The sequence below is a fragment of the Miniopterus schreibersii genome, assembly GCF_964146895.1.
Source record: "Miniopterus schreibersii genome assembly, chromosome: 12".
In the NCBI taxonomy this organism is placed as follows: Eukaryota; Metazoa; Chordata; class Mammalia; order Chiroptera; family Miniopteridae; genus Miniopterus; species Miniopterus schreibersii.
The window spans coordinates 2,609,077-2,621,115 of record NC_138112.1 but is presented as its reverse complement, the minus strand read 5'-3'; the positions used below and the strand labels follow the sequence as shown (position 1 = coordinate 2,621,115).

Genomic DNA, 12,039 nt, shown 5'->3' with positions numbered 1-12,039 from the left:
TGTCAGTGTCGGCGCCGTGCGCGCAGCCCCGGAGCCCGCGCGCCCCCCGAGTCTGCGGGCGAGTCTCCGGCGGGGTCCGGGGGGCCCGCGCCGCGGGCGGGAGGAGTCCGGCGCGGGCCGGCGACGACCCCGAGTCGGGCTGCGGGACGAGGAGCGACCCGACCGCGGAGAGAGGGACCCCGGCGTCGCCCCCCAGGATCTCCTCCGAGTGACACCGGCGCCCGCTGGCCCCGGGCCCCAGCCCCGGAGAGCTCCGAGCCCGCTCGCCCGGCCCGGGGGAGCCCGCGCCCCGCGCCCCGCGCCCCGCCTGGGCCATGCTCCCCCGGCGCCGCGGCTGAGCCCGCGCTGGGGCCGGGGCCGGGGCGCGGCGCGGAGCATGGATCCGGGCTGGGGGCGGCGGGACGTGGGCTGGGCGGCCCTGCTGGTCCTGTTCGCTGCCTCGCTGCTCACGGTGCTCGGCTGGCTGCTGCAGTACGCGCGGGGCTTGTGTCCCGCGCGCGCCGCCGGCGCCCGGAGCCCGGGACCCGCGCCGGCCGGCCCCCCGCGGGAGCTGGGCGTGTGGCGCTCGCTGCTGCGGCTGCGGGCCGCGCGGGCCGGCGCCCCGGGGGAGCCAGGCGTCCGCGGCCTCCTGGCGTCGCTTTTCGCCTTCAAGTCTTTCCGGGAGAACTGGCAGCGGGCTTGGGTGCGAGCGCTCAACGAGCAGGCCTGCAGGGACGGGGTGAGTTGGCCGGGCCCGGCGGCCCCTCCCGCAGCCGTTCCTTTCGGGGAGGCACTGCTGGCTCACACCGGGAGGGGGGGGCCACCTGGGGCGCCCCGCGGCCGCTCCTCCTTTCTGGGGTCACAGAAAAGGGCGCAGGTGAGGCTGGAGGTTGTAGCAACCCGGCTGTGCCCCAAAGTCGCTGTTGGTGCGGTCCGGCTGCGAGCCCTGCCCAAGTTGCTGTTCTCCTGGCAACGCTAACCCCTGCGCCTCTGGGCGCTGCCGTCTCGTCCGCGCGCCGGCTGGGGGCGTGAGGCGGTGGGGGTGGAGATACGAGGGTAGGAGCGAGACAGGTGCACCTTCCTAAGGAATTTGCCTCCTTCTCCTGCCACCACCACACTCAGCTGACATTTCCAGTCCCAAGCCCCTGGTGTGATCAGGCAGATTCCGAAGGAGCCTGAATTACCCCCTCACCCCCACCCCTCAATGAACTGCTACAGCCTCGCATCTTTTTGCACGCTGATGTGCTGAGGGAAAGGTGTTTGGGTGGAGAGCAGATCGACAACCCACATTCTTCCCTGTATGAGCCTGGAGCTGCCCTGGAGAGCCGGCCGCAGACCAGCCTAGCCTACTTCCTCCCTTTGCACCACCGGCATTTGACTCCCAGGAGGTGGGGCAGGAAGCTTGGTCATGAGACTGAGAGGTGGGGTGGGAGGTAGAGGTCTCCCTCTCATGGGCCCCTACCCATCCTGGCCCAGTAATTTCTCCTTGCTCTCACATCCATCAGGCCCCTCGCTCAGAGGGTTCTCCATTTCCAGCCACCACTAGTGGGAGGGCTTTATTAGTTCTCCAGATGCCTGGAAACAGAAGTGGCCACACAAGAAGTTGCCCTGTCTCCTGCCCAGCTGGCCAGCAGAAACCCAGTTAGCATCTTTCAGTCTACATCTTAAACTCATGCCTCCACCCAGCTTTCCCTGCACCTTGTCCCTTGGTCAGGAGTGACTCCCTAGGGTAGCTGACTCAGCTGGACATTGACCTGCCTTGCAGGGGGTGGGGAGATTGGGGTTCCAAGCACCCATCTCCCATGGCCTGGCCTTCAAACAAGACACCTGTAAGGGCGGAGAAATTGGCTTCCCTTGGTTTGCCCGGCAAATGAGCCCTGTGGATTTGTTTTCTCCAATCCCAAGACCCAAGGAAGAGCTGTCAGCTCAGTCTGTGCCCCCTGCTCAGTTCTTCCCATCCTGCTCTCCAGTTGGGGCTGCAGTAGGTTGCTTCTACTGCTGTGAAAGAATTAGGAAGCTCTTTCCAGGCTTAAGCTAAGCAGCTTTTTTCCTCCCTAACACCACTGTGCTGTCTGCCTTGAGGAATTAGCCAGGCCCCTGGACCCTTGAGCCCTTTGAGCTTGCTTTTCTTCCCAGTCCCTCTGGTAAAGTTCTCCAAGGCCATGCTGAGCTGTCTTCATCTCCAAGAACATGGATAGAGTCGTACTCTTGTGCATGCTCATCCTAGTTATCTGGAAGAAGGCTTGGCCTCATTTCTCCAGCTCTTGCCTTGAATCGGTGGCCTTACTGGTTTTACCCTTAGCTCAGTCATGTCTCTCTGCTCAGCTCTTATATGTAGGTGGCCGCCAACACCTTCATTACTCTTTCTATGTGTCCTTTCCTTTGGGTGAAGGGTAGAAGATGAAGAGGAAGTTGGGGGAGAAGAGGGAGGCTCCTGGTATTTCAGGAGGAATTTAGCGTCTTCTGCTCAAGGTGATCTGGTCTCAAGGTGATCTAGCTCCCCAGTCTCCCTAGCAGCTGCAGGCCCCTTGAGAGGTGGGGTTTGAGGAGAACACTTCCTATTCTAAAGCCCTGAGTCAAAGAGGGGTCAGAAGCCAGCCTGCAGCTGAGGCCTCGGCAGTGCCAGGTCCGAGCCAGCAACTGAGCAGGCCAGCCCTGCCGTGGTAGCTCCAAAGACCTGATCCTATGTCCACATTACTCCCTCAGAGCTCCATCCAAATCGCCTTTGAGGAGGTGCCCCAACTCTCACCCAGAGCCAGCATTGGTCATGTGACCTGCATAGACCAATCAGAGCACACCATGGTAAGGGTCTGATGGGCAATGCGTTCTTTAGGGTCTCAGAGGGGGCTGATTCCAAGAGTTCCCTTCAGTCCAAGGGTTCTTAACCTGAAGTTGATGAATGATTTAGAAATCCAAGGATTGGCTTCAGGAGGTCTGAGAATGCCACTAAAGTTACATGTGAAATGTAGTACATGTGTTTATATCTGCATTTTTCTGGGGAGAAGAGTCTTTAGCTTTTACATGATTTTTTTTATGGACTTGTGGCCCCAAAACAGTAATATCTTAAGGACAACTGAAGTGGGGAGGGGTCTGCTGACCCATTACAGGGCAGGGCAAAGCAGGATTGAGTATCCTTCCTCCATGCCTAACCCTCTTTGCCTCCATGCCTTGCCTGTCCCAGGTGCTGCATTGTCAGCTCTCTGCTGAGGAGGTGATGTTCCCAGTTTCTGTGACCCAACAGTCCCCCGCTGCTGTCTCCATGGAGACCTACCACATCACTCTGACACTGCCACCAACACAGGTGGAGGGGGGTGTGGGAAATAGAGTGGGACAGCAGGTGGTTCAGTTGCCTCAGCCTTTTCAGTTGGATCCCCTTCTGAGATGGAATTTGGGGAGGGAGGGTCCTGGGGAGTGGGCATAACTAGAGGACTGGGGTGAGTCAGCTCAACCCCTCTGTCCCTGTCCCCAGCTGGAAGTCAGCCTGGAGGAAATCCCTGGTGAGGGGCTTCTTGTATCCTGGGCCTTCAGGGATCGCCCAGATTTCAGCCTGACAGTGCTTCCCAAGCTGCAGGCTAGAGAGGTAAGGGAGCAGGGCTGGGGGTGGGGGGCAGGACGAGGCCGAACAAGGAGGGAGAGGCAGAGTGGGGGCCCCACCTCTCTGTTCTCTTCTCGCTGCAGAGAGGTGAGGAGCAAGTAGAGCTCTCCACTGTTAAGGAGCTGATTGAGGATGCCATAGTCAGCACCCAGCCAGCTATGATGGTCAACCTGAGGGCTTGCTCTGCCCCTGGAGGTCTGGTGAGTAGACACTCAAAGCAAATAGTTTGTGTCCTGGCTGGTGTTGCTCAGTTGGTTGAGTGTCACCCCATGCACCAAAAAGTTGCAGGTTTGATTCCTGGCCAGGGCACAGGCCCGGGTTTTGGGTTTGATCCCCAGTAGGGGGCATGCAGGGGGCAGCTGCTCAATGTTTTTTTCTCATCGATGTTTCTAACTCTCTCTCTCTCCTTCTCCCTTCCTCTCTAAAAATCAATAAAAACATATTTTAAAAAATAGTTTGCAGGCATACTGTCTCCAGGGTACTAAGTCAGAATTCTCTTTTTACCTCCTTCTGTTCTTAGGTGCCCAGTGAGAAGCCACCCGTGGTGTCCCAGGCCCAGCCAGTCATCCCCAGACCTACCCGGTTATTCCTACGGCACCTTCGAGCATCGCATCTGGGAAGCAAGCTGGAAGGTGAGAGCTAGAAGTGACTGGGGGATTGCCAAGGTTATGGTTGCAGGTTATGGAAATGGCCTCTCTTTTCCTCAGTGGCTTCCCATCTTTGATCTGAGCATCTTCTAATTTCTGTCTCCTCACAGGCACTGGGGAACTGTGCTGTGTGGCTGAGCTTGACAACCCCATGCAACAGAAGTGGACCAAGCCCACAAGGGCTGGTCCTGAGGTGGAATGGACCGAGGACCTGGCACTGTAAGGAGCGCCTCCCCTGCCCCCAGTCCTGCTCCCATGGGCAGACTGAGAATCATCCCCTTCCAGCATAGCCCCGGCATGAACCAGCTCTGTTTTCACTAAGCCTTGTTGTGTGCCCCTTTTGTGTGCCAGGCCCCAACCTAGGTCCTGGGGATACAGACATGACCAAGATAAACTCCCCACCCCTGATTTGATGTCAGTCTCAAGGCAGACAGATGTATGTAAAGAAAATGGTCTAAGTGCTCTATTCGAGGTTTGTAAAACGTGCATGGGAGCGCTTACGTGGGGAGATTGCTCCCTGCAGGGATAAGGATCAGAGTAGGCTGCATGGACGAGGCGATATTTAAACCACACCTTAGAGTAAGAGGATTTTCAGCAGGCCGTGAAGGACAAGTGTTCTTGGCAGAGGGAAGAGCTTGAGCAAAGGAGAGATGGTGGTTTGACATGGAGAGACTGGAAGGCAGGGTGAGGCAGGATCAGGGAGGGTTTGAATGCCCAGCTGAGGAGTATGGTCTCCACTCAAGCCCTGTCCTGTTCTCTTGGGAAGAGAAAGTATTTGGAAGGCAGGAATTAATCTGATTGGAGCACTTGTACCATCTTATTTATGTACATCACTCTCTGCCTCTGGCCTGTAATCAGCTCGAGGCTGGATTCCCTTTGCTAACTTTCCCCCTCCCTGCCCCTTCTTCTCTTGGCCACAGGGATCTGGGCCCCCAGAGCCGGGAGCTTGCCCTCAAAGTGTTAAGGAGCAGCAGCTGTGGAGACAGTGAGTATGAGGCAGGAAGGAGCACCTCCGGATGGGCACTGAGTGGAGCCTGATCATGGACCCAGCTCACAATGCTCCCCCTTTCCCCAGCTGAACTCCTAGGCCAGGCCACACTGCCTGTGGGCTCTCCTTCCAGACCACTGTCCCGAAGACAGGTGTGCCCACTCACCCCTGGGCCAGGAAAAGCCCTGGGACCAGCAGCCACCATGGCAGTGGAGGTGAGAAGCTGACCCCTGGGGGAAGATGGGAGGAGACAGGAGAGGGCAGTCTTTGAGGCCTTGATTATCTTTGTCTTTGTTCTTCCACTCCTTGACAGCTTCAGTATGAGGAGGGCTCCCCCCGAAACCTGGACACACCCACCTCCTCCACTCCACGCCCCAGCATCACACCTACCAAGAAGGTCGAGATGGACCGTACCATCATGCCTGACGGCACCATTGTCACCACAGTCACCACTGTCCAGTCCCGGCCTCGTGTAGATGGCAAATTAGGTAAAAAGGAGGAGCCTGAGAGCCCAGCTGTAGCGAGGGCCCCAAAATGCAGATCCATACAGGACAGGGAAAGGGCAAAGGAAAGCCCTAATTGCAGCCGCCCCTGGTTTCAACCACTTTTTCCTGATTATCTTTGTCTCTCTCACATGGTCCCTTCCGCCCTTCCATTTCCCCAACTCTTCCCCTCCCACTTCAATCCTGGGTCCACCAGCCCTTCACCTGGGACTCTTGCACTTCCACCTCCTCAGGCTCCCTCTGTCTTTTCACGGGTCTGTTCCCCTCTTTTTCCCCAGCTCCAACTGCCTAATCTTGCCTCCCTCTACCCTCAACCTTCTGGTACCCTGTGGGATCCTTCAGCACACCCAGTGGCCTCTGTGGTATTTCTTCTACTCCCAGGAGCCCTCCATGACATTTGTCCTATCTCTGGGGGTCCCATGAAATCCCCCTTCCTCCAGTGGACCCATGTGCCATCTCTGTTTTCATGGCATCTCCCACACCCTCAGTGCACACTCCCTGTGGTATCTTTCTGTCGCCTTGGCATCTTCTTAATCGCTCCTGTGACTAATCATCCCTTAGTCACCCCTGCCCTCTGAGTCACCAAGGCCTACATCTCAACAAAGATGGGGTGGGGACCACTCTAAAACACCTCCCAGCTCACTGACCCTCCCCCACCCACCAGACTCCCCCTCCCGCTCCCCGTCCAAGGTGGAGGTGACTGAGAAGACAACAACTGTGCTGAGTGAGAGCAGCGGCCCCAGCAGTACCTCCCACAGCAGCAGCCGTGAGTGGGGAGCTGGGAAGTGTGAATGTTGGCTGGTACCAGGGCCCCAAAGTAAAAAACCACTTTGGGTAAGGCACGGGAGTTCAGGTCCAAGGAGCTGGAGAGGAGTCAGGTTGTCCACCCTCTGTATCCACAGCAGGAGAGAGCCATCTTTCCAATGGCTTGGACCCTGTAGCAGAGACAGCGATTCGCCAGCTGACTGAACCCAGTGGGCGAGCAGCCAAGAAGACACCCACTAAACGTAGCACTCTCATCATCTCTGGTGTTTCCAAGGTAACGGCTCTGGGGAGAGGAGCTGGGCTAGGGAGAAAGCCCTAATGGGTCACTCTGGTCCATTAAAATGTGTCCCTTTTGCCAGGTGCCCATTGCTCAGGACGAGTTGGCCCTGTCCCTGGGCTATGCGGCATCGCTGGAGGCCTCAGTGCAGGACTGTGCAGGGAGCAGCAGCGGCCCCTCTCCACCTCCCTCAGACCTACCAGCCATGTTCCCGGGACCTCTCGAGGCTCTGTCCAGTCCCACAAGTGTCCAGGAAGCTGATGAGACAACACGTTCCGACATTTCTGAGAGGCCATCTGTGGATGATGTTGAGTCGGAAACAGGATCTACTGGTGCCCTAGAGACCCGCAGCCTCAAGGATCACAAAGGTGGGGATATATTGGCAGCCCCCCTTCTTTTATACCCAGTATCATGACCTGGGTCCTACTGGGCCCTTAGAGACATGAAAGCCTCAAGCCAGTTTGCTTTGTCCTTCCTCTCCCTAGGGATTACCAGAGGTCCCAGCCTGTCCCAGCCAAGCTAAAGCTAAAGTAGAGAGAGGAGTGTGATGCTCTGGGGCTTGGGGCCTGTGGCATCGTTTACCACTATGTTTCTTTTTCCCTGTGTCTAAGTGTGTATCTCCCTTCCTCTGTTTTCTTTTCTTCCCTTTTGTCATGTACTCTTTCCCCCCGAGTATGAGAAACCCTCCCCCAGGCTAACCCTAGGACTGTCCTAGCAGTGACACAGTTTGTGGACGGCTGTGGTACTTCTCACTTCCCCCAAACATCTTCGTTCCTCCATCAATGAGTCTATCAACCACAAATGTACTTAACTATTAATGATTTAAGCCTGCATCACTTCTTGGGATAATGAAATTCCTAACTCCAAAGCCTGCTGTGGAGGTGCCTTCCTCATTATATGGGCCTGAAGTGACCTCTGAAGTGTTCCAGATGAGCCCCTTCCTGCTCACATCCTGGAGTTGTCAACAAGTCAGTGTCAGCCAACCTTGTTGCTTCATGTCTGCCTCTGAGGACACTCTTTAGAAACACCCTCTGCTCAGCCTTTGTCTTTCCACAGTAATGAGGCCCAGTTCTCAGTCTACTCACAGAGCGGCCTGCTGGCATTCCTCTTCAGAGCAGTAGTTAGGAGTGCGCACAGAATCCCACGAGCACTCCCTTTCCCTTAGGAAGGAGAAAGGACATGTTTCGTCTCTATTTTCCTAAGGAAGCCTGGCTTCTAGGCCAGAGGCCTGGTTCTGTTCCGCATTGTTGACCCCTCCATGCTTGGTCTTTTCTCTGCTCAGCAACCCCCCACCCCCCATATCCCCTTGGTGCCTCTCTCTCTGCCTCAGCCTCCCCTCTTCCCCCGCAGTGAGTTTCCTGCGCAGTGGCACCAAGCTCATCTTTCGCCGGAGACCTCGACAGAAGGAAGCTGGTCTGAGCCAGTCACACGACGACCTCTCCAACACGATGACCACACCCAGTGTCCGAAAGAAAGCTGGCAGCTTTTCTCGCCGCCTTATTAAGCGCTTTTCCTTCAAATCCAAACCCAAGGCCAATGGCAACCCCAGCCCCCAGCTCTGAGGGCCTCCTCACCTCCTGAGCTAGGAGAGGGCAGGAGTCCTCTCAGCCCATTCCCCACATCCCTTTGGGTTCCCCTTCCTGGATACCCAGCAGCCTGGGCCAGGAAAGCCCTCTGGGTTCCAGGAAGCCCTGTCTGTCCTGGACCATGGGGCCAGTGGGAAGGGTCTTGTAGGGGGAAGCACATGAGATGAGCACCTGTTGCTGAGGACCTAAAGGAGCGGGTGGCTAGGAGTCAGAGGAGGGCTCTGTCCTGGTGTGTGGGCACTCCTCAGAACTGTTTGCCTGCTGTGGACACTGACCCCTCAGAGGAGTCCCAGGGTGCTCAGCTCCTCAGCTGATCCTTCCTCCCTTATTTATTCTCTTTTCTATTTATATGTGTGGTCCAGGGCCCTCAGTGAACAGATGTAGAGGGCGTCTCTCCCAGATGACCCTTCTTTCCTATCTCCGGAGGGTAGGCAATTCCCTTTGGGATGGGGCTCCCACACCTCCCTTAGGTCCCTTCTCTGACCAGCACCAGTGTCTCCCTCTGAGGACATTGGCAGCTCATAGAAAGTTGGGCTAGCGCCAGGATAGGGGGCAGGTACTCCCCACCCCCCTGCCTCCTCTTCTACTCCTCCCACCTTTCCCCTTTATTACATTTTTGTACTTGAGGCCTTCTCCACGAGCAGTGGCTCTGTTGGAAGGAGGGATTCAGGGGCCAGGTGGGAATCCTTCCCTGAACAGATGGACTTAGGGTCTTTATTTAAAGACTGTGTGATGACGGAGCATGAGCAGTGCCGCAGCTCGGTATGCTGGGAGATGATGATGCCACTGCTGTGTGATGGCTTGGAATTTAATTTATTAAAGTCAAATTGGAGTTTATAAACTGGACGACTGGTTATCCTTTGGAAGTCGAAGGGGCAGTGAGGCTGTGGTGTTGGTGGAGTGGGAGGATCAGAGATGGCCCAGGCTGTGAGGTGACACACATATTGGGTCTGCTCAGAAGTCCCTGCAGCGCAGAAGTGACATGTGGAAAGAGAGTGGGAGAACAGAGTCTCTGAAGGGTGAAGTTGTAGCAAAAAGGCAGGCAAATTGACAAAAAAATCATTTTGCTAGTATAGGCACCCTCATTTCCCTTTCTTGAACAAGTTGCTCCTTCCAGGATGTAACAGAGTCCGGAGCGTGGGCTCTGGATCTAGACTGCCTGGACTTGACTCCCAGCTCCATTAATTACCTTTGTGACCTTGGGCAAGTTATGTAACCTCAGAGTGCCTCAGTTTTTTCATCTGTAGAATGGGGAATGTGATAGTAGCTCTCATTTGGCTGTAGATGAGAAGTAAGTAAGTAAAGTGCTTAGCATTCTCCTGGCATATAGTCAGTGACGAAGACGGTAACTGGTGCCTCAGAAGAGATAGACTGGGACAGGGAAGTCTTTTTAAAATTTTTTAATTACAGTTTCAGGTGTACAGCATAGTAGTTAGATATTTATATGATTTATGAAGTGATGATAGTTCTAGTATCCACCTGGCACCATACATAGTTACAGTATTATTGACTGCATCCCCTAAGCTACCAATTTGTACTTCTTAATTCCTTCACCTTTTTCATTTAGCCCCCTAACCCCCTCCCTTCTGGCAACCATCAGTTTGTTCCCTGTATCTATAAATTTGTTTCTCTTTTGTGTGTTAGTTTAGTTTGTTCTTTAGATTCCACAAATAAGTGAAATCATATGATATTTGTCTTTCTCTTTCTGGCTTATTTCACTTAGTATAATTACCCTCTAGGTTCATGATGTTGTTGCAGATGGTAAGGCTTTGTTCTTTTTTACTGCCACGTAATATTCCATTGTGTGCATGTATCACATCTTCCTTACCCACTCGTCTATTGGGGGACACTTGGGTTGTTCCCATATCTTGGCTATTGTAAATAATGCTGCAATGTACATAGGGTGCATATTTCTTTTTAAGTTAGTGTTTTGAATTTCTTCAGATAAATACCCAGAAGTAGAATTGCTGAGTCATAAGGTGGTTCTATTTTACATTTTTTGAGGAGTCTCCATACTGTTTTCCATAGTAGCTGCACCAGTTTGCAATCAGGAGGGGAAATCTTACAAAGGTTTCATCATAATAAAAAAATTTTCATTCCTAAATGTGGGCTAGTTTCAGGGAGTTATAGATACTAGCAAACTCTATATCCCTGGTTCCTGTTCTCTGGGACCTCATCCAGGACTCAAAACAGGCAAGCTGCTGCAGGATGTCAGCACTGGACCAGGGATGGGAAACCTGAGTGTGCCCCAGGTACACTAGGTGACCTCAAGCAGTCCACTTCTTTCTGTACCTTAACTTCTGCCTAGATAATCAATCATTCAGGTCACTCTCAGTCTTGCCATTCTGGCTTATCTGCTTCACAGGGGGGTTGGGGCACGTGCTTTTGGGAGGCAGCATGGAATTGTTAATATTCTCCATAATCCTGTCCATACTAGTCACAGAATATGGGATACTGTATTTAGAAAGAGTGGCAGAGTGCAGATATTTGGTTAATTTGAATGTAATGATATGCTCAACTCTAGGTCATGAAAACTCAGATTTATCAAGCTGTTTCCTCTGATCTAAGGAATGCATCTCTCAGTGGTTCACAGAGGAGCAGTTTGTTTACCAATATGACAAGACAGCCAAACACACTGAGCTTGAAATTTCACAAGAAACTTGTTGGTGGGAGGGCAGGTATTCAGATTCACACTGTATTCAGCTTCCAGCGTTGAGCTGCCCAGAGCTCAATGGATCCACATATTTTATAGTGAAGTGCCTGGTCACAAAGACGGATTTAAAAGTGAGTGCGAAAGGTACACAAAGCATAACTTAATCAACTCTATCCATTTTATACCTTCAGGAGAGAGCACAGCTTTTGATGAGTATGCATTATGCTTTAAGTTTTTGTGGCAGTTTTTAAAGAACAAATCTCAGAATGTGAATTATCCAGCTGGAATTGAGGCTTATTTTCAAAAGAAGCAGATTGAGATAGAAGCAAATTATGCTAGACACTGCCTCAAATTTTGGAAATGTGTGGATCACAGAACTATCTTGAAATTTTTGCTCTGTAAAAATAGTACGAGTCTACATAGTTCTGCGGGTGAATTTTTTCTTCATGAAATTGCTAAATTAAAGCTAATAGCCATCTTCAGTGGTATAAATCTGAATTAAAATAAGTAGCATTTTGTGAAGTATTACTATAACCATGCTTTTGAATGAATAAAGTTGATAAAATATATTTTACTATTGTATTATATTTTTATTGATTTCTGAGAGAGGAAGGAAGAGGGAGAGAGAGAAACTTCAATGAGAGAGTCATTGATCAGCTGCCTCCTGCACGCCCCCTACTGGGCATGTGCCTCTAAAAAGCAATGGGGGAAAACCCAGGCATGTGCCCTGACCTCCTGGTTCATAGGTTGATGCTTAACCACTGAGCCACAGCTCAACCATTGAGCCATGCTGGCTGGGCTGTATTATATCTTATTTTTTATTTTGTTATATATATATATGTACATATCTTTATTGATTTCAGAGAGAGGAGAGGGAGAGATAGAAACATCAATGAGGAGGGAGTCATTGATCAAGCCCGCAACCCGGGCATGTGCCCTGACTGGGAATCGAACCCCGATCGCCTGGATTCCAGGTCGACGCTCAACCGCTGAGCCACGCCCGGCCGGGCTGTATTATATTTTAAAACAAGGACAAAGTTATAATT

General features: G+C 53.0%; 1 protein-coding gene across 3 annotated transcripts; it reads left to right on the top strand.

Annotated features, from left to right (window-relative positions):
- C2CD2L (C2CD2 like) lies at positions 1 to 11,562 on the top strand. 3 transcript variants are annotated; one of them, XM_081154733.1, is made up of 14 exons: positions 1 to 718; positions 2,686 to 2,781; positions 3,161 to 3,280; positions 3,449 to 3,559; positions 3,658 to 3,774; positions 4,095 to 4,206; positions 4,332 to 4,440; positions 5,142 to 5,206; positions 5,297 to 5,424; positions 5,523 to 5,697; positions 6,377 to 6,478; positions 6,615 to 6,751; positions 6,837 to 7,122; positions 8,105 to 11,562. In XM_081154733.1, the coding sequence occupies exons 1-14, from the start codon at positions 377 to 379 to the stop codon at positions 8,314 to 8,316; spliced, it is 2,112 nt and encodes a 703-aa protein (XP_081010859.1). In that variant the 5' UTR covers positions 1 to 376; the 3' UTR covers positions 8,317 to 11,562. The 3 variants fall into 3 exon arrangements, with proteins under 3 accessions (XP_081010859.1, XP_081010858.1, XP_081010857.1); XM_081154731.1 differs by having other exon boundaries at positions 355 to 718; positions 6,618 to 6,751; XM_081154732.1 differs by lacking the exon at positions 3,161 to 3,280 and having other exon boundaries at positions 353 to 718.
- Positions 11,563 to 12,039: the final 477 nt, after the last annotated feature.

Coding starts and splice junctions, on each gene's coding strand:
- C2CD2L (XM_081154733.1), top strand. CDS start 377: ATGGATCCGGGCTGGGGGCGGCGGGACGTGGGCTGGGCGGCCCTGCTG. Junction 3,775..4,094: donor GCTCTGCCCCTGGAGGTCTG/GTGAGTAGACAC, acceptor TTCTGTTCTTAG/GTGCCCAGTGAGAAGCCACC. Junction 4,207..4,331: donor TCTGGGAAGCAAGCTGGAAG/GTGAGAGCTAGA, acceptor GTCTCCTCACAG/GCACTGGGGAACTGTGCTGT.